At 58.7% G+C, this 26,444-nt stretch overlaps 1 protein-coding gene across 3 annotated transcripts; it reads right to left on the reverse strand.

The window, feature by feature from the left end:
* Positions 1 to 50: 50 nt before the first annotated feature.
* Positions 51 to 25,235, reverse strand: RHBDF2 (rhomboid 5 homolog 2). Of its 3 annotated transcripts, none has more exons than XM_058561708.1 (18): positions 25,173 to 25,235; positions 10,141 to 10,306; positions 9,241 to 9,368; positions 8,006 to 8,201; positions 7,716 to 7,919; positions 6,581 to 6,709; positions 6,083 to 6,201; positions 5,717 to 5,911; positions 4,530 to 4,641; positions 4,243 to 4,317; positions 3,908 to 4,069; positions 3,405 to 3,514; positions 3,189 to 3,252; positions 2,999 to 3,093; positions 2,660 to 2,735; positions 2,394 to 2,494; positions 2,041 to 2,194; positions 51 to 1,343 (listed from the first exon to the last, which is right to left on the reverse strand). In XM_058561708.1, exons 2-18 carry the CDS (start codon positions 10,282 to 10,284, stop codon positions 924 to 926), a joined length of 2,484 nt encoding a protein of 827 aa, XP_058417691.1. In that variant the 5' UTR covers positions 10,285 to 10,306; positions 25,173 to 25,235; the 3' UTR covers positions 51 to 923. The 3 variants fall into 3 exon arrangements, with proteins under 3 accessions (XP_058417691.1, XP_058417692.1, XP_058417693.1); XM_058561709.1 differs by lacking the exon at positions 25,173 to 25,235 and adding an exon at positions 24,760 to 25,069; XM_058561710.1 differs by lacking the exon at positions 25,173 to 25,235 and adding an exon at positions 13,397 to 13,799.
* Positions 25,236 to 26,444: the final 1,209 nt, after the last annotated feature.

Here is a 26,444-nt window from a genome sequence, read left to right on the forward strand (position 1 = left end):
AAATAATGTTCCAGGTTTCATTCTACCTGAGCCCTCAGGTCAAAAGATACTTCCATAACAAATATCATTTAATACATTTGAGACATCACCTATACAAAGTTAGCGTTACTTTAAAAATTAGGATCATAATATAAACTAGTAAAAAAAGGCCTGATTGAGCCTCAGGCAGCCCCTGGCAGAGGGTCCTCAGGGTGTCCAGCCCCTGCCCCCTTTTGGGCAGGAGTGAGGCAGAGGGTGGTGGGGCCGGCCATCATCAGGGCCAGCCCCATGAGGCAGAACACTGACACGAAAGGAGGACCGGGAGGGGCTCGAGGAGGTACAGCCTCTGCTAAGAACAAGCAAAGACTCTTGACTTCCCTGTCTCTTTGCTCCTTCTCTGCCCCAGACCATGGCCAAAGCCCCTCCCCCAATGTCCGGTCTGGGAGCCTTATGGGCAGGCTCACCAGGCCACTGATGAACACAGGGTGTGGGCTTGTAGGGCAGAGAGAGGAGGAAAAACAGAAGGGGGACCATGGTGAGGTGGGGTGAGAACCTGGTGGGGTCCCCGGAAGGGCTCAGTAATCGTGAGGGAGAAGGCACCAGCAGCAGCCTGAGGATCCTGAGAAGAAGCCCACCTCCAGGAGGTGGTCCCGACAGCAGGGGAGCGGGAAGTTGGCCTGGGCCGTGAGCTGTAGAGAAGCATGTGCTTGGAGCGTCCCCCAGCCTGGGCCAGGGACACACAGACCTGAGGAAGGCTCCTCATGCCCCCAGGGAGCCCGCCTTTATGACCATCTCCCATGGAGTCGGGAGCACCTGGGCCCCAGTGGTGGGTCTCTGGAGTGTGGGGTGGGGCGCTCTGCGGACAGCAGCCCGTGCCAGCCACAGTCCCTGTGTCAGTGGTGCTCTGTGGGCAGCAGCTGCGCCCAGCCCCACCGGGCCGGTGGTCAGTGCAGCACCTGGTCCAGGTCGTACTTCTCGCAGAAGTGGCTGGTGAAGGGGAAGCAGGTGAGGTACTCGATCCAGGGCCAGTTGATGGGGTACACGTAGAGCCAGACAACGAGCGAGGCGAAGAGGCCGGCGAAGACCAGCAGCGACACTAAGATGAGGGCTCGCTTGCGGTACTTGTCGCTGGTGCCAAAGGTGATATAGGGCAGGAAGGCGAAGGCCAGCAGCAGCCCACTGAGGAAGCCGAAGATGTGGGCGATGTTGTCGATCCAGGGCAGGAGGCCGCAGACGAAGAGGAAGAGCACGATGGCCGACAGGTTCAGGAAGGCCTTCCAGGGCCGCTCCAGCAGCTGCCAGCTCTGGAAGAGCTCCACGAAGAGGCAGGCGAGGAGGCCGAACTGCGACCCAGCTGGGCCCACCTGGGGCAGGAGGAGAGCTGCGTCACCCCTGGGTACCAGGTGGGACGTCTTCGCAGGGAGCCCTGGGCACAGCCAGCTGGAGCACTGGGACCTGGGTCATCCTATCTGGGAGCCCCTCCCAGGGGTGGGGGCCCTGAAGCTGAGGGGCTGGGGGTGAGCTGGAGCTTCCAGACCAAAGCCGGGCTTGTTCCACCCATCCTTTCAGCCAACATTGAGCACCTACTGTTTGCCCAGTGTAATAAGTATGACAGACAAGACACTCCAGGGGGCATTTGGTGGGAGGGGACAGGCACTGAACAAGCCAACAGCATTAAATTGAATTGATCAAAAACCTGCCATTTCTGTGGGTGAACAACGGTCACATGTTGGCAATTTCATAGGCTCAACCTATGGATATGTGACGTGGTGGCAGGCAGTGGTCATAATCGTGAAGAGAAATGAGGCAGAGAAGAGGAACAGAGTGAGGAACGGGGTCTGGGAAGGTCTTCCTGGAGATGACGTCTGAGCATGACTCAGGGGCACCATTGCTCCCTCGTGCCTGGGGATTAAGGGATTGGCCAATAAACCCCTAGCTTAGCTGTCCATCTGCTGTCAAGCCCGGCATGGGAGGGGCCGTGTGTCCCTCTGGCAGACCCCAGGCAGGAGGGGTGGAGAGCAGCCCAGCCGGCCCTCCCTGCTCCATCCCCCGAGTTCCTACCTCTGCCCGATACGGGAGGAAGATGGTGCTGGCAAGATTGCCAGTGATGCCGCTGAGAATGAAGATGATGGCAATGCGGTGCCAGCCGGCCAGCTTCTCCAGGTCCCGCAGGATGGTCATTTGGAAGACCACAGACACGAGGCAGTGCACCAGGCTGGGGTGGCGGATACACCAGACATCAGCCTTCCCATGTCTGCCCACAGTCACCAGCCAGCCCTTCAGGAGCAATGGGGCCTGGGAGGTTGTGCCAGCTGTGTCCTGGCCCGGGAGCCTCTCCTCAGAGGGTCCAGGTGGGCAGTCACCACAGGGATCGGGGGAGCTGGGAGGGGGGTGGGCAGCGAGGAGCCTCTTACCCAGCGTGGAGGAACAGAGACAGCCAGAGCCTATAGAACTGATCCGGGACCTCGGGGTTGAGGAAGGGCAGCAGCCCACATACCTTGTCCAAGCAGTGTACCTGGGGGCGAGTGCAGGGTGGTCAGCACCTGGGACCCGGCTGGGTCGGGGGCTCCGATGTAGGGGGCAGAGCCAGATACCCGCCGCAGGAGGGAATCACGAGGCCCAGCTCCAGTAGGTTGCCATGCCCAGCTTATGCCCAGGACACCACCAGGCCCCACCTCACCTGGGAGCAGAGCGTCGCCTCTTCGTGGAAATAGCCGTGCATGAACTCACAGTATTCCCGAGTTGTGATCTCACAGCTGCGGGGATGGGGAGGCAAGGGGGCACATCATAGCCCTGGGTACCCCTGCCCACCTTGCCCAGAGCCCAGTGCCTAGCCATAGCAGGCATCACTGGCAGGAAGGGGGTGCCCCTCTGCAGAGACCCCGGCTCTGGGGCAAGCTCCCCTTCATCCTGCTCAAACCATGGGTGGCCCGAGTGTCAGAGAGAGGACATCAGTCAGGGTGTGGGTGGTGGAGGGGGAGCACAGGAAGCTCTGGTCAGGGTGCCCGGGCCAGCTCACCTGCCCTTGGTGCCGATGCAGCAGGGGCGGCCTTTGATCTGGCAGTCTATGTGCAAGAAGCCCGTGCGGTTACTCCTGGACTGCTCTGTGCAGATCTGCCGGCAGGGGCACCAACAGGGGGGTTGGCCTGTGCGGTGGCGGGCGCCCCCTCTCCACCCTTCCCAGACCACTCTCTGCCCTGGACACTCACCGGCCACTTGGTGATGTCATCAGGCCAGATGTGGGCACCACTGGAGGCTGGCTCCTCACAGGTTCTGGAGGCAGAGGTCAGAGGGGGTAAAAGGAGAGGCTGTGGCACCCCCCCGCTTGCCACACCCACCCGCCAACATCCCTGTGGGAACAGATAACGGGATACTCAACCCCACCTTCTCAGACGGCCCGGCCCCAGGCCCCCCTGGAACTGTACCTGGGGTCCTGGTGGCATACGGCCCCTGATATCCGCTTCTGGCCCAGATCAGACTTGTCCATGGGGGGCCCCGTATCATCCTGCCACTTGACAAAAGTAGCCAAAGTCTCCTGGAGGATGGAGGCAGGCTGGTCATGGCAGGACAAGGCCACCACCAATAGAGTGGGCAGGGGACCCTCCAGGACAAGGGCTCTTCCCATTTCCCAGGGCTCAGGCCCATCTTCTAGACCCCCAGTCCCACCCCTGGCTAACATTGCTAAGACCTGGCTTTCACTTTTCTGGGACTGGGGAAGTTGACACCCTCCCTGTAATGGGCCGCAGACAGGGGTGCATGGGGCCGAGGAGGAGTGTTGGGCCGGAAAGGGCAGGAGAAGGAAGAGGGAACACGGACACTGCCCTTGAAGAGCCCCTCCCCCAGGCCAGGGAAGTAGAGATGGTGCAGGAGGGACCAGAGCAGGGCTGCCAGAGTCACAGGGCCCAGGGTGAATGGCCCCTGCCCCCACCGAGCAGTCCTTCCGCTGGGTCTGGATGCAGCCTGAGTGGTCATTCTGGACGCAGCAGCCCGAGTCCCGCTCCAGGTCTCGCTCTCGCAGCACCAGCTGTTCGATCTGCCTGTCCTTCCGGATGCAGGGCGAGAACTTGGCTCCCAGGTGGATCAAGTCAATCTAGGGGACAGGGGGTGTAAGCTTGGAACCAGGCCTGGAGGCTCTGTTGTCTCCCCTGAGGGTCCACTGATAAGGGGAGGCTGCCAGGCGAGCTGACCCCCTCCCTGCCCAGCTCGGGGTGACAGGGCCCAGGGGCTCCCTGCTGAGATGCTGTCCCTGCCTGGGCCCCTCACCGAGCCGGGGCCGATCCAGAAGTTCTCCTGCTGGATGTACTTCACGCTCTCATACACACCTTTGTTCCTGAGCACCTGGTGCAGAGGGGGAAGGAAGGGGTCAGCGGTTTCCCCATCCCAGGGTAGGGCCCCAGGAAGGGGCCAAGGGGCAAAGCCGCAGTGAGCCCAGAGCACCCTCCTGCTTGGGCCAGGTTGTTGCCAGGGGAGGGATTCGGGGATCCAGGATGCTGAAGCCTCTCGGGGGCTAGGACCCCCAGGGTGGAGCCCCACTGTTGTAGCCAACTCACCAGCTGGGTGGTAACGTGCTGGGCAAAACCCACGGGTGCGATGCCGTACGTGCAAATCACCAGCAGCGTGATGATTATGTGGACAAATGTCAGCCAGTAGGTGAAATAGGGCCTGCGGCAGAGGCCTCGGGTCAGCAGAGCCGAACTCACATCCCAACCCTCGGCCCTGCTGAGCCCAGCCACCACCTGCTCTCACCGGCTCCCTACCCTCTACTTCTCTCCCTGCCAACTCATCCTTCACCACAAAGACTTTTAAAATGCCCTGCTACGCATCTTTCTCCCAGCTTAAATCCCTTTGACGGCTTCCTGCTGCCCTTGGGACAAAGTCTGACACTGCCCCCTCCTGCTGGCTGCAAGGCCTTGCTGTGCCTGCCCACCTCCCTGGCCTCTTTCCTCTCCCCTTGCAGTTCCTGGAACACACCCTGTTCCCTGCAGCCTCAGGGCCTTTACACATGATGCTTCCTTTGCCTGGGAAGCTCTTCTCATCTTCTCTTCACCCAGCTAACTGCTGTTCATCATCCTAACTCATCCCTCCCCACCAGCTGGTCACTCCCACTCTGTCCTCTTTCTCCAGGACAACCACTACACCTGTTATTACTTAATTTTTTGTAATTTTAGGTCCAGTGTCTATCAGGTCGCTGCCAACTGTGTACTCTGTGGGAACTCCCCCTCCTCAATCCTCCAGCTTCCCCTGAGGTCTTTGTGCATGTCCTCTCCCAGCCCCCTCCCTCAGTCACAGCTTCTAACTCTCCCCTGACCCACCCTGCCCTCCCTGCTCCATGATGTTGGAGCTCTGTTCCAGGGCCTGTGTGGTGGCACTCAGTGAATGCTGGTTGACTGGCTGCTGTCTGGGAGCCCAGCTGAGGATGCAGGCCCAGAAAGTGGAGAGGGTGGAGAGGAGGCAGCAAGCACCCGAGGACCCTTCCTGGGTGATGTGCATGCTCAAAGGTGACCCAGAGGACCTGTCCCTGCTCTCCTAACACTTGCTGTCAGGAGGTGCTCACCAAACACTTGCTGAATGAAGAAGGGGGCACTTCAGGAGAGGGCCCAGGGGAACACCGAAGCTCTCAGCCCCTCTCCCCTCTGCCTACCCGAGGGCTTCTCAAGAGCGGTGACCAAACCCCACTCTCATGGGGTGGGGGGCCCCACAGGACAGGCAGCGCTGGCCACCACGCGCTCCTGCTCACCGGTGGCTGTCGAAGCTCTCCAGCTGCCGCTGCACGGTGCTGCTGATGCTGCGGCGGTAGCTGCGGTTCAGCCAGTTGCCCACCACGCCCAGGCCGTAGTGCCGCTTCTTCCGGTCGAAGGCAAAGTGCTTCACCTTGGACGCGATGCGCCTGCCGCGCCTGGCCACAGGGACCGGGGCTCGGCCATATTCCTTCCTGGTGGGGATAGTGGCTCTCAGTTTGATGCCCCTCCCACACATCCCAGAAGGGGGCTCAGGAGGGACTCGTGGTCTGGGGAACCCCCCAGGTGGGTCACTGGGCTCCAGGGAGCCCTTGCCCCATTGTGCTACCTCCCTCCACCTGGAGGAGGGACCATCCGGAACTCACAGAGGGATCTGCACCCCATCGGGGGAGACCGGGGAGGCTGAGCGTGGGATCCCCCGGAAGTAGCTGGCAGAGAGTGGGGGAGACTCAAACACATCATCGGGCATGGAGCTCATTTCTTCCTGGGGTGGGGGTGGATTGGGGGACACAAAAAGAGACAGTGTGAGGAGTCACTGTCCCAAATACTGCCCCAACAGCTCAATTCAAGGGCAGGACAAGGCTGGACAGGCAGGCTTTTGGGAGGGGAGTGGAAGCCACGTGCCTGTCAGCCCTGATGGTAACTTTCCTGGTTGGCACTCTGCCCTACCCCCAGGTCCTCACTCTGCCCAACAGAAAGATGGTGACCAAGGAGCTCCACGAGGTGGCACTCCCCACCCCACCAATGGGCCTTTAGATCCCTCCTCAGGGGCTCTGTCGGAGGATGATTGAGGCCAGGTCATCTCTCCTAGCTGTCAGCCCAGCCTGTCTCCCCGTCCCCAAGGGCCCACACCCCATGCTTGCCTTACTAAAAAACGAGGAGTCAAATGTGTCTGCCCCATCGACCACGTCCTCCTCCAGGGAGCTGGGGTAGGCAAAGCTGCGTTTGACCACCCGGTACCGCTGTCCCGTGGCATCCAGCACCGAGTGCCCCTGTGACAGGGCAGAGGTACAGGCATCAGGCCCAACTCAGGCACCCCCACCCCTCAACACCAAAGGAATCATCAAGCCCATCCTGGGGGCAGCGCCTTGGGAGGCGGGACCCCGCCCAGAGCATGGACCATCTGGGAGAGAAGGCCAGGAACCCCATCTTCTCCGTAGCCCTCAATGCATCCCTCTCTCCATGGTTTGCTGTTGTCTTCTCTCTGGTGACCTCCTGGCCTCTGGCTTAGGCAGCTGGCACCCCATCACTCACCCTGTACCCCTACTCCTGAGGCTGGGGCCATGTCTCCCCAGTGCCAGCTTCTCGGCACGGCACACCAGGACCCTGCCCACCTTCCCATCTCCTGCCACTCCTCTTGTAACCACACCTCACTAAAACCACATCAAACCACCTGCTGCTCTCCCAAAGTGCCATGCCCCCTTCCTACCTCCCAGTCTTTGCATAGGCCATTCCTTCTGCTGAGAATGCCATTCCCTTCCTTCCTTTCCTGGAGAACTTTTCCTGATTTTTCTGAGTCACTCAAGTGCCTTCCCTGGCACCAGCCCCTCTCCTGGGTGAGATGGGACAGCACCTCCTCTGGGCAGGCCCCCCAATACTTATCACAGTGAATGGTGATGTCTGCCCTCAGCTGGGCTGGGGGTTCTTCCAGGGCAGTGACCTGGGCTCATTTCACTCTGCAGCCCCCGTGCCCAGCACATAACAGGGGCTCAGCGAACATGGGTGAATGAGTCGTGACGTTTCACTTCCTACTCCCCCAGCTGATGTGCCGGTGCAGAAACCAGCTTCCCAAACTAGAGAGAACTGGGGCTACAAGGAAGTGGGCCTTGCCATGGGGCCCTGGGGCCCCTCTCTCAGCCCAGGGATCCCAGCGTATCCACTGCCCTTGGCACAGAGGGAGACGCCTGGGGGAGCTCTTGGGGATGCTTTGGGGAGAGGGAGGGAGGGAGGGAGGGCCGAGGGAGGGAGGCTAGGCAGAGGCGGGAGAGGTGTTCTCACCTTCAGGAGGGCGGCAGCAGCTTGAAAGCTCATGTGGGCCACAGACATTCTCTTGCGGCGGGGCAGGTGGGAATAGCCAGAGCGGACACTGGTGAAGGAGGTGAGGGACAGGACCCCAGGGGTTAGTGGTGGGTGCGGCGCATGAGGCCGGTCCACCTCATCAGGGTGGCGGAACGCCCGTCCTCGTGCCAGCGGATCCACAATCTGAAAGGGAGGGAGGAGCTGAGCAGAGCTGATCAGGCCCCTGGGTGAAGTCACCTGCCACCCCCTTGACCCTCGATGGAACCCACCTTGGGCATCTTGCAGGGTTTTGGAGACTCGGTGCCCTGGAAGGAAGGCCCCTCCTGGCTGGGGAGCTCCAGGTCCCGCTGGCACGAGGCCTTGAGTCGGCCGTAGCGCACGCTGCAGTGGTGCAGGCTCCTGCACTGCCAGTGCTGCCGCTTCACCTCCCAGTCGCCACTGACCCCAAACCACTGGGCCGTGCCCCTGCAGGGGCAGACAGAAAACAAACAGGTGGGTGTGTGCACAGTGATCAAACTACGGTGAGGGTGTGACAGGACACATGCACTGGGCATTTGTGCGTGTGCAGGGGAGGTGACATGCGAGATGACAGGACACGTGCACAGGGGAGGTGATGTGTCAGTGCACTCGTGTATGCAGGGGAGGTGATGTGACAGGTAACAAGAAGTGATGGTGCGCATGTATGGGGAGGTGATAGGGCACATGTGGATGCAGCGGAGGTGACATGAGGTGACAGTGCACTTGTGTGCAGGGGAATGGATGTGAAAGGTAACACAAGAGGTGATGGTACACGTGTGTGCAGGGGAGGTGACATGAGGTGACAGTGCACGTGTGTACAGGGGAATGGATGTGAGAGGTGACAGTGCTCATGTGCAGGGGAGGGGACAGGGCACGTGTACGTGCAGTGGGAGGGGCAGATCAGCTTCCCCGTGAGTCCCTAGTTTGGTACCCGGTGATGAGATGAGCGGGGGTGGATTAAGTCCAGAGCATGAGGGGCTGGGCTGGGAAGGCCTCCGGGGGGCAGTAGTCCACCCCCAGCTCCTTGAACCCCCACGGCCTCCACACTATGACTTTCTTTTTTGTTTTTAAATTTTATTTATTTTTTTTTCCCCCCAAAGCCCCAGTAGATAGTTGTATGTCATAGCTGCACATCCTTCTAGTTGCTGTATGTGGGACGCGGCCTCAGCATGGCCGGGGAAGCGGTGCGTCGGTGCGCGCCCGGGATCGAACCCAGGCCGCCAGCAGCAGAGCGCGCGCACTTAACCACTAAGCCATGGGGCCGGCCCACACATTATGACTTTCTACAAGGCACATATCCCCCTTGGGCCTCAGTTTCCCACCTGCAACATGGTGTTCGATTTTCATGTTCAACCCCTGAAGGGAGATGCTGCTCAGTAATGCATGCCTACTCTTTCTAGAAAGGGGACTGGGGCCAGGCCCAGCAAACGTGCAGGTGCCAAGAATCTACAGGGCCGCTGAGGGGGAGGCTGGGCAGGATGCTCACTTGCGGATGCTCTGGGACAGGGAGGCCTGGCGGCGGAAGCCGGGGCGCTTCTCTGAGCTGCCGTCCTGCCATCGTCCCCGTGGCTCCTGGAGGCTAACGCTCTTCAAGTAGGCTGGATTCCTGGGCCTCTGTGGGGAGGCAGGAGAGAGGACAGGCTGTGGCTTTGTGGAGCCCAGACCCCGGGTTTGGCTCCCAACATGAAAACCCGGAGAGAACAAACGTCAACCTCAATTTAGACCCCCTGAGCTGCTTTCACTCTGAATGTAAAATCACCATTTTCTAATGTTTTTCAGCAAACCCTAGCATGCATGTCTCTAACTGCCTATGCTGTGCTCCCTCGTTAGGCCGTGATGTTCTCACATGTTCGAAACAGCCCCTTGAGTGAATTGGGGGCATCAACACAGCATCCCTTTGTGCCCAGGCTGTGCGGGAAGCCCACACTGTTTCAAGCCAGTTTTCAATGAGCTCTTTATGGAGCAATGGTCCAGACTGTCGGAAACGTTGAATCATTTCCATTCTCCCACAGGAGCCAGGCACTGCAAGGTCGGGCCGCTGATGTTCCAGACGCGCCGTGCCCCTTCACCCACGTCAGAGACGGCCCACACTCGCTGAAGGGCCTGGGCCTGGCAGGGAAACGGAAGCAGCCAGGTCCCAGGTGGGACTGGCAAGCTTTCCTCAAGGACAGCATTTCCTGTTCTCCCGGCACCACCACGAGATGGAGCTCCCGAGTTCAGGGCCCAGTCCCTGAGCCGTTTGGGGCCAGGAAGGAGCGGGCACAGGCCTAAGTTAGGGACTACACCGGCAGCTGTGCCTCCTCTGGGAAGTGGAACTGCCTGAAAGGTGTCATGTGGGCACAGCTGTTGCCTGTGGCAGGGCAGCGAGCCCAGGCCGCTTCCTCACCTGGGGCAGCAGGCTGGCCTGCTCGCTGGGGGCCGGGGTCTCGGGCGGCGGGATGGTGATGGACAAGTTGGGTGGCTTCCGACTCTGCAGGCGGCTGCTGGACACAGAAGAGGTGCTCTCGCCATTCTTGTCAGTGGAGGCCATGGCGGGCAGGGGGGCAGGGTGGCTGGAATGGAGACAGGGAGAGGAGGAATGAGTGTGTCGAGAGGCAGCTGAACCAGAGGGGACACAGGGACCCTGGTGCCAAGGTGGGCAGCCCAGACTGAGAACCTGCCAAAAGTTGGTTCAAACTCTGGACACTGAATCACGTAGCCGAGACTGAATGTGGGCTGAGTGACATATTGCAAGGTCTATTTCTGTCCTTCATTTGCATTCCAGGACAGCAGGGGTCTGGGAGGCCCCCAACTTGTCACCTTGTTGCATTTCTGGGTCTCTCTGCTTCAGGCAAGGACCACACCCAGAGAGGAGCATGAGGGCCAAGCATGTGGAGATGCCACCTTGTCGGCCTGCCTCAGGCAGGGCAGGGGGATGGAGGGCAGCTTCCTTGGACAAACAGCCCTGCCTCTGTCCCTGGGGCAGAGCTTAAGGGAGGACAAGAGGAAGACACCACAGCAACCTGGTGTGCCAGCCACAAACGAGGGACCACATCTGTGCCGGGGGCAGGCGGTTCCTGGAGGAGTCCCTGCACCGCGAATGAGGAGGTGGTGGCTCAGCCTCATTCCCAGCTAGACGAGAATGCCACCACACCGGTCCCTGTCCCACAGCGCTGCCTGCTTCCTTTTTCAAGGGTAACTGAAACTGCCACCTGTCTGGTACTTGTTTCTTTTCACAGAGGAAAATATTGTATCTTAATGATGAAAGTGATATATGCTCATAAAAACCAGACTCAGAAGACTACACAGCAGAAAGTGAACAGATGGCCCGCCTGTCACCCTGTCCTCCAGGAAAGAGTCCAGTGTCCATATCCGTCCAGATGCCCCCCTGCACCTGGAAAAGGACACATGTACTTAAAATCTTACACACACTCACACCTTTGCTCCTATAGTTGGGCGTCTTTCCCTGCCGACACATACAGAGAGAGCTACCTCGTCCTTCTTGACTGTAAAGACTTGACTGAGTGGAAGGTACCAAGACTTAGTCAATTCCAGACTGATGGTTGTCTAGGATGTTCAGGACGTTTCTGGTATTTTAGACTTGTGTCCAGTGTTAATGAACACCCTCACCTATGCCATGCGTGCCTGTCCCAGTATTAGCACGAGAGAAAGTTCTAGAAGGGGAATTGCCGGGTTGAAAAGTGCATCTTGAATTTCAATAGATCTTGCCAAATGGCCCTGCCAAGAGGAGGTGGCAACTGACCCCATCATTTGCGTAAATTTGGGGCTTTTCCACTCTTGCTCGTGCCGCCACCCCCCACTTCCCCTTTGACCCCCCAGAATTAACACCCTCTGCCTGTTCTGCTCTCTTCATTTCATTGCTTGCGCCTGCCCTGTGACCTTTTTCTTGCTAGAAGCCTTGGCTACTTCCTTTTCCCATTTCCCAAGGCTGCCGGGGCAGGGTTCATTTCTCCTCCTCGTTCATCAGGCCAGGGACTCCACGCCCATGCGCCGAGGTGGGTACTGACCCTGGGTGTGCACAGACGGGGAGGGGCACACGGAGCCCTCTAGCCAAGGGCACGTGGGGCTCAGGTCTGGGACCACTGGGCAAAGCAGCGGCCACCTTTGTTCCAAGTCTGTCCCTCTCCTCCACCTCCACCCGGCCGCCACCAGAGCCACCATTTTCTCTCAGCTGAGGGATCACAGCAGTCTCCTGACTCCTCTGCCTGCTGCTCCCCCAGCCCCCAGCCCCATGACCAGTTTCCACACAGCAGCAGAGTCACCTTTTAAAAGCACGAATCACCCTATGTCACTCCCTGCTCAACAGTGTCCCAGGATTTCCTATTCTGACTTAAAATAAAGTCCAGACTTCTCACTGGAGCCTCTGGGCCCCATGTGGCTCCGTTTCCTCCTTGCCCTCACTGCCCACTCCACCACTCTGGGCCCCCCACTGTCTTGCACCTGCCAAGCTCTGCTGGGTAGCGCTGGAGGTCGTGGTAAAAAGCACAGACTGGAGCTAGGCGGGCTGGGCCTGACCCACACACGGGCCTGCACGTGACCAAGGGTCACCCAAGTCCTCACCTGAGATCGGGGGGAAAACCTCCTTCCTCGGAGAGGCATCCTGAGCATCGAATGAGCGAACGCATGATACAGGCAGGGGGTCCACACAAACTTGTTCAGGAACGTTCACAGCAGTATGTTCGTCAGAGCCAAAAGGTGGAAACAACCCAGACACCCATCAATAGACAAATGGATAAACAAAATGTACTATAGCCACACAATGGAATATTACTCAGCCACAAACAGGAGTGAAGCACTGACACATGCTACCACATGGATGAACGTTGGGACCTTATGCCAAATGAAAGAAGCCAGACACAAAAGACCATGTACTACAGGAATCCCTTCATATGAAAGCACAGAATTGGCAAATCTATAGACAGAGGTAGATTAGTTGTTGCTTAGGACTGGGGAAGGAAGACCACGGCGGGGGTGAGGAACAGCTAAAGGGTGTGGGTTTCATTCTGAGGTGATGAAAATGTTCTAAAGTTGATGTGGTGATGGTTACACATACTTGTGAAGGTACTGAATACCACTGAATTGTACACTTTAAATGGTGAATTTTATGGTTTTGTGAATTCTCTCTCAATAAAATCGTTAGTCTTAAGCAGCTGCTCCATAAATGTTGGGTCTCTGCTCATACTGGTCACTGAGTCTCCAGATCAGAGACCAGATCAGAGACTCCAGATCTCTGATCACATAGTGGAGCATGCAGCTCCCTCTCATCACTCTGGTCCTAGCTCAAGAGCCACCTCATCCAAGGAGCCTTCCCTGACTGCCTGAAGCAGCGCCCCCCACCCATCCCTGTGTCTCTCCATCACTTCACCCTGGTCACCTCCCTCTCTGCCTTCTTTCTGCCTTATTCACTGCTGCATCTCCACTGCCAGAAGAGAGCTGGCCCACAAGGAGCATCAGCACGTAGTTGTTGAACAACAAATAAACAATCAAAGCAGATAGTGCTTTGGGTCCAGCCTGCCTGCTACCCACTTCCTACCTTCAGAGTTTGGGCTCAGCTCAAAGCTTCCTGGGCCTTGTTGCAGAGGCCTTTAGAGCATTCTAGCCCTCTCCTCACTCTGTACAGATGCTCTGGGGTCAAGCCTCACCTCTGCGGAGAGGTGGATGGATGCAGAGACAGATGGAAAGGTGGCCAGACGGCTCCAGGTCAAGCAGGCAGCTCCCTTGGTGCTCATGGCTCCGAGGAAGGAAGGGCAGCTCAAGGGGGCACGACAGGACTGCTGTGTCTTTTCATCTTCCTGACCCCAGTCTTCTCATCTATAAAGTGGGGATCATCCCCCAGCCTCCTGGATGAGGGAGTAAAGGCAACGTGTCCCCCTCCTCACCTGGAGTTAGAGCCCCTGTGGGGTGAGCTGGGTGCTCAGAGAGCCAGGCAGCCAGGGGCTCTATCCTCAGGGCAATCACCTAAAAAAACCACCAAAAAAACCCCCGCCCTGGGCTGGGAACCCAAAATCAAGATGGTCCCCACTTTTTTTTTTTCTGTTTCAACATAACTTTACTAGAAACATTTAACTTAAAAAAACCCAGGAATCGTTGGCTGTCTTCTCATTAAGATTTCTTTTCTTTTTTTTTTTTTATAATTTTATTTATTTTTCCCCCAAAGCCCCAGTAGACAGTTGTATGTCATAGATGCACATCCTTCTAGTTGCTGTATGTGGGACGCGGCCTCAGCATGGCCAGAGAAGCAGTGTGTCGGTGCGCGCCCGGGATCCGAACCCGGGCCGCCAGCAGCGGAGCACGCGCACTTAACCGCTAAGCCACGGGGCCGGCCCTAAGATTTCTTTTTCAATTAGAGTAAACTGGACATTTAAGGCAGTGTTCAAAGGATTTGGAACTATTTTGTTGTTGCTTGGGTTCTTTAAATTAATAATTTATTGAAGAGAAATCCACAAAAGATAAAATTAAGCATTTAAAAGAGAACAGCTCGGTGGCATTCCTCTGTCTCTGAGAGGTCCTGAGCAGGGGAGACTCTGCCGGCATCTCAGGCACAGCCCTCCTGGAGCAGAGCCCGAGGGCTGCCGGGGGCAGGACAGGGCCAAGTCCTCAGGGCGCCAGGCCTTGCTCGCCCTTCACTGCATTATCCCACTCTGTCCCCAAAACCCCCTTCGAGGCAGATGTTATCATCGCTTCCATTTCGTGGGTGGGGAATGGAAGCTCAGAGGGGTTAAGTAACTTGCCCAAGCTCATCCAGCCAGGAAGGGGAATGACTGGGACTCAAGTCACTCTGGCTCCTGGGCCTGAGGTCTCCTTGGAAAACACACACCTCCCCCAAAGCTGTAGTACACCCAGGGCTGGACGGCCCCCAGCAGGAAGCGAGTGGCGAGTCCAGCCTGCAGGGAAACTTGGTGGGGCATCCCAGTGCTTTGCAAACTGTGTTCCTTAGAGGCCTGGGGTACACAGAGGTGCCTGAGGGGCTGCCATGAGGTGAACCAGAGGCTGGGGGAGGGTCTGGGCCCCCTTCTGATTCCTTAGGGCAGCGCCCCTTTTGCTTTACATATTGGATCGGGCCTCTTGCTTCCGCTGCCCAAGTCCTCCAACTACAGGTGAGAGGAACTCTGGGCGTGAAGGGAGGGGCACCAGAGGGATCCGAGGCAGAGCTGGGGGCCCAGCATGCTGCCTGCTTCTTTAAGTCTTGACCAACAGACTCCTCTATCCCAAAGTGCTGTGGGTCCTGACCCCACACCTGAAGGCAGACTGGCCAAGGATGACGAGGCCCCTCAGAGATCACCGGCACACGGGCCTTGGTGTTGGGCCGGCTGGCTCCTCAGACGCCACTCTGCACCCACTCTCGGGACAGCTCCAAGACAACAGCTTCACCTGGGGCCCCTGCACGGAAAGTTCCCCAGCTTGGCCTCCTTTGGGACCAGGGTGCAGTGAGAGGGCATCGGGCAAGCATTGCCCTGGGATATTGGCACCAAGGAGGGAGGGAGGCAGGCAGCAGAGGAAGGCTGGGGTGAGGGTGGGGCTGCCAGGCCTGAGCTCCGGTAAGGTCACCAAGCAGGTAGGATTCTTCTGAAGGTCAGAGCTGATCACACCTCCCCTGAGTCAGCACCCAGCGCCCTCCAGGACCTGCCCCCACACCTCACTGGACACACCACATCCCTTGCAGCTCCCACCTTCTCTCATCTGAGACCCTGAACCTGGCACACTAGGCCCCCCCTCATCTGTCTGGCCAATGCCTGCCAGCTGCTTTAAAGAAGGTAAAATATCACCTCCTCCAGGAAGCCTGCCCAGTCACCATCCGACAGAATCAATCACTTTCTCACTTGCCCTCCCATAGCATCCTGCAGAGATTTGCCTACGATAGTGTAGGTGTCCCTCAGCTGACCCTGGGCAGCATAGCTTGGAACATGGCTAGCTCCCACTAATGACTAACTGGATGGCAGGCAGGTGAGAGGCTGGGCACATGCATGGCTGCAGATGGTCAGTCTACATCGACCCTGGACAGAAACTGTCTCCCCCAGACCTGCACCCAGCCCAGGAAGCAGCCCCCTTTGCAAGGCTCCACCAAGTGCTGCTTGCTCTGTCCCGGCTCTGCGACCACTGCAGGGCCAAGGATGGAGGATGCCATCCCAGGATGAGTCCCCAGTGGGCCTCTTGTTCCCCTCTCCCTAGCCAGCCCTCCTGTCCCAAGGCCATATTACCCCTGGCTGGGACCCCTGACCCAGGACCCGCTGTGCTGGTGGCATCTGTGTGAATCTCCTGATACAACCCCAGGTTGAAGGACTGGGGAGACGGGACAGCCCCAGGGCAATCCTGGGGGTCCCAAAGAGAAGTGGCCTGGCCCTAGAGAGCAGAGGCAGGGCTGGCGGGCGCATTTCCCCGGGCAGGAGCGTGGTATCCAGGAGAGCCATCCTAACCATCTTCACAGTGCCGTGCCGCGAGTCCTGGCCTATAAGCAGCTACACCCTCAGCCTCAGTTTCCTTCTCTGTTAAGGGAGGGAGTTGGACAAGGTGATGGCCCAGCTTTGACCCGCTCAAAGCCCACACATTTGGTATAAAAACACCACTCTCCCCCAGCCCCTCTCCACCATGGAGGGGAAGGCCTGCTCCTGAGACTGCGTGCCCCCAACTTGTGCAGAAACGGTGGGTGGGTGGGCCAGAAGCCCAGCCCCTTCCTTGGGGCTCAGGGAGGGAAGGGATGGGGGGTTGGCAGGTGCAGGGGCTATCAGACCCACTCTGGGCGCCTGCACAACCCAAGTCCAGGGCATGGAGGAGGCTGGATGGCAGAGATCAGGCAGAGAAAGTGCTGGAGCTTCAGGAGCCCCGCCCAACACTTATCTCCTGCGCGCCAGACATGCTTGCTCACTGCAGAGGAAATTGTGACATCCTGGGACCAGGCTTCCTCCTGACCTACAGTCACATCCGCTGCTCCTCTAAGACCCCCAGGCCTGCCGCAATGCCCAGCCCGTGGGTGGGGGGCAGGAGGTTGGAGGGCCTGCCTCACCCGGCCAGGTCACTGCCACCTGTCCAAGCTGGATCCTGGCCTCTGTAGGGCGTTCCCCAGAAAAGGGCCTTCAGCCCCAACTCCAGAGTAACTAGGAGACCCCAAAGGGGCCTAGGTAGAGGGAGGAGGTTTAGGGTAGGGTCCAGCATGGGGTGGGGCAGATTGAAAGCAAAAGTGAAGTACCGAGCTCAAATCATCCCGAGGGACCCATGCATTGAGACTTCTGTACCCCACTCCACCCAGGTCAGTACCCCCACCCCCCAGTAGCATAACCCAGTGAGCAGCAGCCAGGATCAGGCACATACGACAGAAATGCAGACTCAGGAACCAGACAATGCCGCCAGAGAATCCGGTTTCCCCACAAAGGGTGGGGCTGGGCACTGCCAGCTAAGCCCTGTCCCGACGGACACTGCCAGGGTAAGCGAGGCCTCCCCCAGGGAGGTCCCTTGACAGAACACTAGAGTGCAGGGCCAGGCAGGGTGCTGGAGGGGCACCTCCTCTCCCTGGCCTGTATGGGCCCACCATCCCCTCCCAACCTGTCCCCAGGTGCAGTTCCACCTGTGCGAGAAGTCGGGCTCCAGTCCCCTCCCTCTCTCTGCCTGCCTGCCACCAAGGCACACCAGCAGGTTTCTGAGGGTCCCTCGGTCTTGCTAATGGTGGATGGATTCTCCATAACCACCAGGCTCTGAGGACTTTATGAGCTAGGGCACGGAGCGGGCAGCAGCTGCAGCCCCAGACAGAAGCAGGCAGGCGACTGACAACCAGGGCTCAGCCCCCCGTGGCCAAAAATGGGGACAGAGGGAATGCAGGAAGGGGCCCTTGGACAAAGGGGTAAGCAGCCCCTCCAGAAAGGAAAGAGGCAGACCACTGTTAACCACAAGATGAGATCAGGAAGTTTAGGGGACCTCCTGCAGGGAGGGGCTCAGGTCTCCTGAACCAAGGAAGTACAGAAACCACCACCTGGCCCAGAAGCTCCTTCCAGCTGGCCCTGGGCTCACAGCTGTGGGCGAGTGGGCAGTCTGGAGGGAAGGGAGGTGGCTCAGGGCTGCTGAGAACCTGTCTGTCCCCAGCTGAATCACAGGATGACAGGGTGAGGACTGGGGGCGAGGAGGCGGCCTCTCTCCCCTGCTTCCCTGCCACAGAAACCGAAACTCGACTTCCCTCCCCACAGCCCTTCTGGGAACCAGGTCATTTTTAGAAAGCTGCAAAGAGGAAGCTGGCCCGCACCCACAGTGCAATCTCCAGCAAAAGCCCTGGTTCTGCTGACCTCGGGGAGCTGCTCCAGGCCCCTACGAGGCCTGGAAGGAACAGCTTATGTAAAGGCTGTCATCTAACCCTGTCTCCCTACACTTGTCCCCAAGCTGCCTGCATAGCCAGTGACTCACCCCTTACCCTCCCTGCCCTGGCAAGAGGCAGTGGGGATAGGAGCAAAAGGCCAGGAAGTGCAAAGAAGGCTGGCTCAGGGTCTGGGGACAGGATTTGGGAAGACAAAAATGGAGAGACAAACGGGAAGGAAGCAAAATGTCCCAGTTGGAGGCCGCAAACCAGATCATCAGCATTAGAGAAGGGAAGAGAGGGGCCAAACAGGCACTCCCCTCCCCCCACTCTCCCCTGCCCTCCCTCCTGGCAAGCACCCACTCCCCCAGAGGTGCAAGTCAGCAGAATCAAACTCAGCCCACCGCACAGGCACTTCAGCCCTGCTGCCTGAACTGAGAGGAAAAATGAAACCACCTGTGGGTTTGCGCCTCTCCCACAGGGAGAGGTCCCACTCACGGAGGGCCCTTGCCCAGAAAGCCCCCTATTTCTCCCTCACCTTTAACGGCTCTGCTCAAACTCAGTTCAGAAGATAAAGAAATGGAGGGGCAGATTCAGGGGCCTGGTAACCTACTGGCTTTTCCCCACCAGACCCCAGGTTCTGGGCGCCCCTTGACCCACTTAGAGGGGTTTGGGCAGCACAGCAGACCACAGACACGGGAAGCGGGCGCTGGGTTCCAAGGCACCACCAAGCGCAGGGTGTCAGCGTGTAGGGGTGGGGGTGGGGCTGCCATGTTCTTAGAGCAAAGCAGACCCCAACGCCCCTCTGCACCACCCATCAGGCTTTCTCAGGACCACATGCCAGTGGCACTGGCAGAGATGTGAATGCCCCATCCTCTGTGGGACCCCCCAAGTCAGCAAGTTGGCCGAGCTGGGAGTACCTGAGCCCCACATCCTAAGATGCAGCAGCTGCTTGCAACATACAGGGGCAGGCACCGTTGGAAGTGGGAATGCCACCAGATGCCCCCAGATGGACACAGTGCTGGGCCCTGCCCACCATGGTGCCCTCCCGGAGGCCCCTGGGGGACTCTCTGGACTCCAGAAGCTGCTGCTGGAAGCAGACAAGGGGACAGCAGCAGAGCAGGGGTACAGGCGCCCTGGGTGGAGGCCTGGGCCAGTGTTCTTCCATACCCCAGGCAAGAAGCAGCAGCTCCCAGAGCCTGGGGGCTGACTGCAGCTTGGGGGCAACAGAGGGAAGGGAGCACAGTGGCCCGGTCCCAGCTTCCTTTGAGAAGGTGGACTATTCTGTCCCAGTTCTGCTGCTCCCTGAGCATTGCTGTGAAGGGGAGGAGTCAGAAGCGGCACCTGGGGGCCCAGAAGGCCTTGGTCCTTTCTGCGCCAGACACCAGGGCACAGAAGGCTTCCTGGAGAGGGAGCATGCACTGCTGGTCGCCGTGATACCCCGGGCTTGGTGTGAGGCAGGCTTTGCTGCCAACACTCATGAGGACTTGCCTCTCTCGGGATGTCGGGGGACTGGGAGTTGGGTTTTCATTGGTCCTTGGAGCTGGCAGAGGCCTAGCACATGCTCACTGTTTGGGGGAAGGATGGGGTGCAGGATGGATTGGGGAGCAGTGGAGGCCCACTTCACTCCTGCTGGGGGCTCTGTGACACCGAGGCGGGACCAGGCTGTTTCCAGACACGACCACTCTCAGTACACAGAGCACGGCTCTGTCTTATGCTTGCAAGGGTAGAGTCCACCCCATTTCCACTCACCTCCTCGTGGCCTGGCTCCAGACAGCGAACACACTGTCTAACTGGGGCAGACAGGGTCTTAGGCCCAGCCCTAACGGCTACGTGATCTGGGGAAAGCCAGGTAACATCTCTGAGCCTCAGTTTGTTTACGCATAAGACGCTAAATAGCCTCCCAGGGGTCTGAAATCTGGGTGGCTTTGTCACCATTAGCTAGAGCTCACCCTGGGAGCAGTGCGGCTGAGGGACAAAGTCTGACTGTATTTTACAAGAAGTGACCACCCTGCCCAGAGTCACTCTGCCAGAAGTCAGGCCCTGGTCTGCCCAGGGTCCTTCACCTCCACACACTCAGGACAGGGTGCTGGGTGCCCCTCACTTCTGGAGGCCCCGTCGGCCCCTCAGCAGGGAGGGAACATGCCAGGCAAACACTTTTCAGCTTGTAAACAGTCATTAAGGAGCTAATAAACCCGATTTCCCAGAACCCTGCCCTGCGGCTTGCTGCTTCCCAGGAAGAGCGTGGCCCCAGCCCCAGTGACTGCTAGGGCTTCAGGGCACTTGGCTACTGGCCCATCTAGGCCACTCAGACCAGGGGGGCTTGCAAAGCTACCTACTCATCACTACCCCCCCCCAACCTTGCTTTGGGGCAGCATGGATTCTCTTGTTGAGGGATGACAGCTGGGGGGCCAGAGGCAGGGCTCCAACTCTAGCCTGGCCATCTGCCTACTGGAAGACTTTGGGCGAGTTACCACTTCTGAGCCTCAGTTTCTTATGCTGTGAAATGGGATGACGGTCTCCCCACACAGGGACCCAGCAGAGACGACATAAGATCATGAATGTACAGTGTCTGGTACACAATCGGCGGCTAGTAACTGGTAGCTTCTTTTATTCCTGGCTGACCTCTGCCACCTTCGCTCACTTGGTCTCTATCTGAGCCAAGAGCCCCAGAGGTGACAGATCTCTAATTGACAGGTGGAGAAACTGAGGCTCAGAGAGGTTAAGTCACCAGTCCCGGGTCCCAAAGTTAGGAGATGGTGGGGCTGTGACCCCCATATTCTGTAGCCTCCTGTCACCCCGCAACTGGTGAGGCAAAGTAGCAAAAGAACAGGCCTGGGGTGGCGACTCGGAGTATTCCTGGTGCTGGGGACAAGTTCTGGGTGCACAAGCCTTTAACTCATGAGCCCCTCCCAGCCCCTCAAGCAGAAACGACATCACCTAACGCCTGGGTAGCACTTCTCAGCTTATCAAAGGGCTTTCACAAACATTGTCTCATCCCTGTCCTTATCTCATTATCATCATTGACTGATAAGGCCAGAAGCTAATGAGCAGTGCTCAGGCCAGGCCTTCAGTTTCAAGTCCTGCTCCTGTCCAATCCCACCTTCTCTTCCAGGCCTTCTGGTGGCCACACTGAAGGCATGACCTGGGGAGAGCCGTGTGGAGAGGGAAAAGGTGCTTCTTGCCAGGGGTCAGGGGCAGGACCACCTGAGGATGCTCTTGGCACAGGCTCCGGGGTCACACGGGGGAGGCTTACCTTGGAAAACCAAGCTTACCCTGCTCTCAGCTCCAAGAGGCCCGGCCAGCGGGAGCAGAGCTGAGGGTCACCACCTCCAAGACACACCCCCACCATCATGACACACATGCTGGCGGGCGGGGAAAACTCCTGGGTGGGGGCCAGCACTTCACAGCTTGATTCTTCACCCCAGATTGAAACCCACCCTCAGTTCTCTTGGCCTCCATGGCGCTGAGGTCCCCCTGCCCCAGCCCTAGCTGCCTTTACAGAACAAGGACAACAGTGTGCCACTCTACAGCTTGCTGTTATCTAGTCTCTCCAACAGCCCATGAGGCAGGACCTCTGTCATCACCAGGAGTCTGCGCCAAGGGCACACAGACACATTCCTAACAGAAGCAGTCATGATACCGTGAGCACCACACTCCTAGTGTGGCTGGGCACGGGGCTGAAGGCTTTACATGAATCACCCCTGGAATCCTCACACAACCCTCCAGGTAGACTACTGTTACCCCACTGTACAGCTGGACAAACTGAGGCACGGACTATTTAAGTGACCCTCATCCTACTGATGATACTCTTCTAGACCACCGTCTGTGCCCACCAGGCTCTGGGCCTTGCGTCTTGGCTCCACAAGCTGGGAATCACGCCCTCCCACCACTCCCCTCACCCTCCAGGCCAGCGTCCCTGAAGGGCACACCTAGTCGGCACTGCCCCCTTAGCTCCATCCACTTTCCAAGAGGGGCTCGGAACGTGCCTCCCGGCAGCTTTTGAACTGCGAGTGACTTGTGTCTGGGTCCCTAGATAAATTTACCGAACGAGGGAACGTGGACACAGTGGCTCTCTGTACTTCCCTGAAGATAAGAAGACGAATTTTTCTTTGTGCTGGTCTAATTCTCACAGGGAGGCAATAGTAACATTAAGAGCAGGTGGGGCAGCTCCTCTGGGCCTGCGTCCTGAGAGCTGCCCTCACCTGGCAGCCTCCCCGCCCTGGCTACCATGCGTGAGGTCAGCCTGCGGGCAGGCGATGACGTCCTTGCCACTCCTCCCCCGGCCTGGCTCAGCTGGATAGGAAACTGGGAGCAGATGTGTGAGCTCACTCTGGAAATCCCCGTGGGTGGCCAGGGCAACACTGAGGCCTACTCCAAAGTGAGGGGCACAGAGACCCGAGGGGACGTGCAGAAGGGAGAGGCAGCCCGGAGAATACATCTCCCCTGATGCTGCACCATGGGGCAGGCAGGCGGCCAGGCCACCCCAATCCCGCCACCACTCATCCTGACCCAAAAGGAAGCACCAGGTGGCTCACCCAAGTTCCCTGGACATGAACAGGCACACGCAGGCACAAACACACACTCCCTGGACTTCTTCCTGCTCTAACTGGTGTCTTGTCTGGGGTAGTTTACACTGCAAGTCGACAGGAACCCTGCGAAGAGGCTACAGCAATGTCCAGAGCTCTGGGCAGAGCAAAAACACCGAACCAGAGCCGGACTCAGATCCCAGTGGCCTCCACAATGCATTTGTGGTGTGATTAATTACTCTTCTTAGAGGAACAGAAGCCCTCTCCTGGACAGTGTGTGTGTGTTACACCAGGTATAGCTGCCGCTCAGAAATGAGCGAACCAGCTAGGAGTCACTTGGTGGTCTGTTTACCAGCAGGTGGCACAAGGTTTTAGCGCCGGGCCTGGGAGCTGACAGCCCAGGTTCAATCCTGGGCTCTGCCACTCCCTGAACAGCTCTGCACACGTTTGAGTGCGGCCTTGTGCTTTAAGAGGCACAAAGCAGACAGGACCACTATTACGACTTTTTGTTCAGCTGAAAAGGTGGGAGTCTCACGCTAGCCTTTAAAAGTTAGAAGATGAAAAAAACAAACCAGAAACCACCACCTGCCCTCTGGTCCCACCAGGGTTCCAGGCCAGGAGGTCAGGGTCCAGAAGTGAACAGGGCAATGGCTACTGTCAGGAAATGGGAAGGGGTGGCCTGGGCTTCTGGATATGGACGGCTGCTTCATCCCCTCCTGCCCCTCTGTGACAGCCCCCCAACATTCCCAGAAAACTGAGGGTACATTCCTTGAGCCCACCTCAAACAAATCAGCCATCCCTACGGGGGGGCCCCTGGCCTGTGGCTCTGATGTCCTCCATCACTCACGGCTGCTGAGCTAACACCACGAGCAGCGGGTGCCACCCTGGGCCTCTTGTCTAACCAGCATTCCCACAGCACAGTGGAACTTTTTACTGCAGGAGAGAAGACGACTAGGGAGTCTCAAGGAATTAGGAGCCCTGTTATTCGTTGGATGTTATTTTCTTGGTGTAAATAACTAGAATAACGTGCTAGTTTAGAAGGGAATATTCCAGCAGGTCACACGGCATCAGGCACCCATGCCCTCAGCAATCCAGCTTTGGGAAAATCTATGAGAACTGAGCTCCCCCCTTCCTCCTCCCAGGGGGATATTTGAGCCTCTGTGCAGGAGGCCGCCCTGGGGGTGAAGCACTGGAGGGCAGAGTTGTGAGAGGTCCCCTGTTCCCAGTCCCTCCGTCTCAGCTCCTCCCCCACGACACCCATTCCTGCTTCCTTCAGGGTCCGGGGTCTGCGGTTTGAGCAGGAAAGAAGCAGGCCTAGGGCAGCGAAGGAGGCTTCTTGCTGGGGGAATAACTGCCCTCACACCTCCTTACCTCTTATCTCATTTAGCTTTGTTCCAAGTTCCTCCTCTAGCCTCTGGGGAAACTGAGGCAGGGAGGAAAAGTCAATGAGAAGTAACTTGATGGCCCAGGTGCTGCGGCTGTACTTCTCAGCTTCAGCACAGCACTGGATAATTCTTTTCGTGGGGGGCTGTCCTATGCACTGTAGCATGTTTAGTAGCATCCCTGGCCCCTACCCACTAGAGGCCAATAGCAACAACACTCATTCCCTTTCCCCCGAGCTGTGACAACCAAAATGTCTCCAGATATTGCCAAATATCCCCTGGCAGGCAACTCACTCCCCTAGTCAAGAGCCACTGCTCTAAAACAAGCTTCACTTTCCACTCCTCCCTCTGCCCTACCGACAGAGAGCGACAGAAACATAGCACAGATGCTGGGCTCATTATTTTACCAGCAAATGTCACACACAAGGGGTCCTAAACCTAGCCATGTGGGAAACAGTAGCCAGTGTGGGGTCAATCTCTCAAGCCTTCCCCTCCCCAGACACACCCTCTCAGGAGCTCCAACTCTACAGCCTTCTCCCTTAGTCTTTCACCCACTTAGGCAGGGGTTGAGACCTGCGCTGCCCCTCTGCCCTGGGGTGGGGGGTCTATACCCTAGGCACATATCCCCCTCTAACCTAACCCAGTGCCCTGGAGGAACAGAGCGGGCAACCTGCTCAAGACTCTCGGTCCAGAAGTCAGGACTGCTGGGTCCAATTTCCGAGCTCCGGTCCACCCTGCTGTGTGTGCTCACCCTCCCGCACCTGTTTCCACCCTGGCGAGGCTGAACGCACTCACTTGGGCCCCCGTCCGCTGCTCACCCAGGAGAAAGGGGAGTGGAGGGGAGGGTCTGAATTCCAGGCGCTTCTGGGACGAAGGCGGGACTGTACAGTGCTGCCCCGAGGCGGTCCCCTCTCTTCCTCCCCGGGCTTTAAACTTCTTCCCAATCGTCGTGCCCCCACATCTGGTGACCCTAGGCCCAGGAACCCGTTAGGCGTCTTGTCCAAGCCGAGCCCCAGGGGCCGGCAGACCCGGTTCTGCGGCCCCGTCCCAGTCCAGCTGCGCTCTGGCCTCCAGCTCGGCCCACGTGGGGCCCGAGCGCTCCGCAGGGCGGACACCCTCGCAGGCCGCACACCGCCGCCCCAGGGCCGGCTCCGGCGCGACCCCGCGGACCCCTCCGGCGTCGGCAGCCCGGCCGCCGCGAGCCCAGCCCCGCCCGTCGCCCCGCGCTCACCTCCCTGCGGCCCCACGTCCCCAGGACGCAGCTCCGAGCGGCGCCGGCCGGCGACTGGGCGGTGGCTCCTGGGGGCGGGGCCCCGGCGCTCCGCCTCTTCCCTACCTGCGCGCGGGCGGCAGAGGCGGGGCCGGCCGGGCCGGGGCGGGGCGTCCTCCGAGGCGGCTAGGGGGGCTCGCGCCTGCCCCTCCGCGCTCCAGCCAGTGGGGTCCCCGCCTGTGCAGAGCCCTATTTTCCGCTCGAGCTAGTCTCTTCCGGGCCCTGTCCTCTCCCTCCCGGCTTCCTCTCTCCTCCCCGGACGAAGCGCATAATCCAAGTCTGAATTGCCATCATCACGTCACCTCCCAGGAAAAACCACTCCAATAACAGCCCCCTCCCGTTCCCCTGCCTCCAGCGCCCTCATCCTCAGGCCAAATGGGCTTGTTCCCTGCAACCTGTTAGCCCTCACCCTTTCCTTGAAACACATTTGGAACATCTCAACTGCTCCAAGTGCTGCTGCGGCCCTCGCCTCCGGGAAGCCTTCTCTGATCTCGGCCGCTGCCGCTCTGCTTTGCATCGCAGCGAATGCGCCCTGCCCCGCATCCTCCTGGGGCAGAGCCTCCTTCCTAGGCTGAGGCCGGGTCTTGCTCAACTTCCCCCGCCCCCACCCCGGCACTGAGCCCAGAGCTGGCATCGACGACAAAAGCGTGCGGAGTGTTTGCCACTGGGAGAAGCCGGCGCTGGGTGCCCACGGGGGCGGCGGGAGTCTCTGGAAGAGCATAGGAATCTCCTTTAGGGGAGACCCAGCAAAAACCCACGTTGCCTCTGGCCCGACGACACAGATCCTTCCGGATGGTGCGGAACCTTGGCTCACACAAGCGCCTGCAGTGGACGCCCTCAGGAAAGCGCTCAGGATCTGAAGATTCAACTGCAGGGTCAGCCTCCGGGACAGGGTGGCCTGGGCCAGGCCCTAGCCCCTGGGAGCCTGTTCTTAACTTGCAAAGCAGCAACACCTGTCTGGCCTTCTCACGTGGTTGATGGTGGGGATGCAGTGAAATGCAAGCTTATGGGGTTGTTATCACAGGTGGTGGGGATCTGGAGCCAGAGGACCTGAGTTCAGATTCTGCTCTTGCCACTTACCACCTGTGCGGCCTTGGACAATCCTTCAACCTCCCTGGGCCTCGAGCGTGCACATAACCATTAGCAGCTGTTATTGTTACTGTTATCACACGGGGACCCCAATGTCTCATCAGCTTTGAGCCAATCTCTACTCGCTCTCCGCCCAGAGAAGCT

The sequence above is a fragment of the Diceros bicornis genome, chromosome 18 (assembly GCF_020826845.1).
Source record: "Diceros bicornis minor isolate mBicDic1 chromosome 18, mDicBic1.mat.cur, whole genome shotgun sequence".
NCBI classification, from domain to species: Eukaryota; Metazoa; Chordata; class Mammalia; order Perissodactyla; family Rhinocerotidae; genus Diceros; species Diceros bicornis.

Excerpts from the sequence above, each read along its gene's own strand:
- RHBDF2 (XM_058561708.1), bottom strand. The coding sequence starts at position 10,284 with ATGGCCTCCACTGACAAGAATGGCGAGAGCACCTCTTCTGTGTCCAGC. Across the intron at positions 8,202-9,240 it reads CTGTCCCAGAGCATCCGCAA|GGGCACGGCCCAGTGGTTTG; the intron begins GTGAGCATCCTG and ends CTGCCCCTGCAG. Across the intron at positions 7,920-8,005 it reads AACCCTGCAAGATGCCCAAG|ATTGTGGATCCGCTGGCACG; the intron begins GTGGGTTCCATC and ends CCTCCCTTTCAG.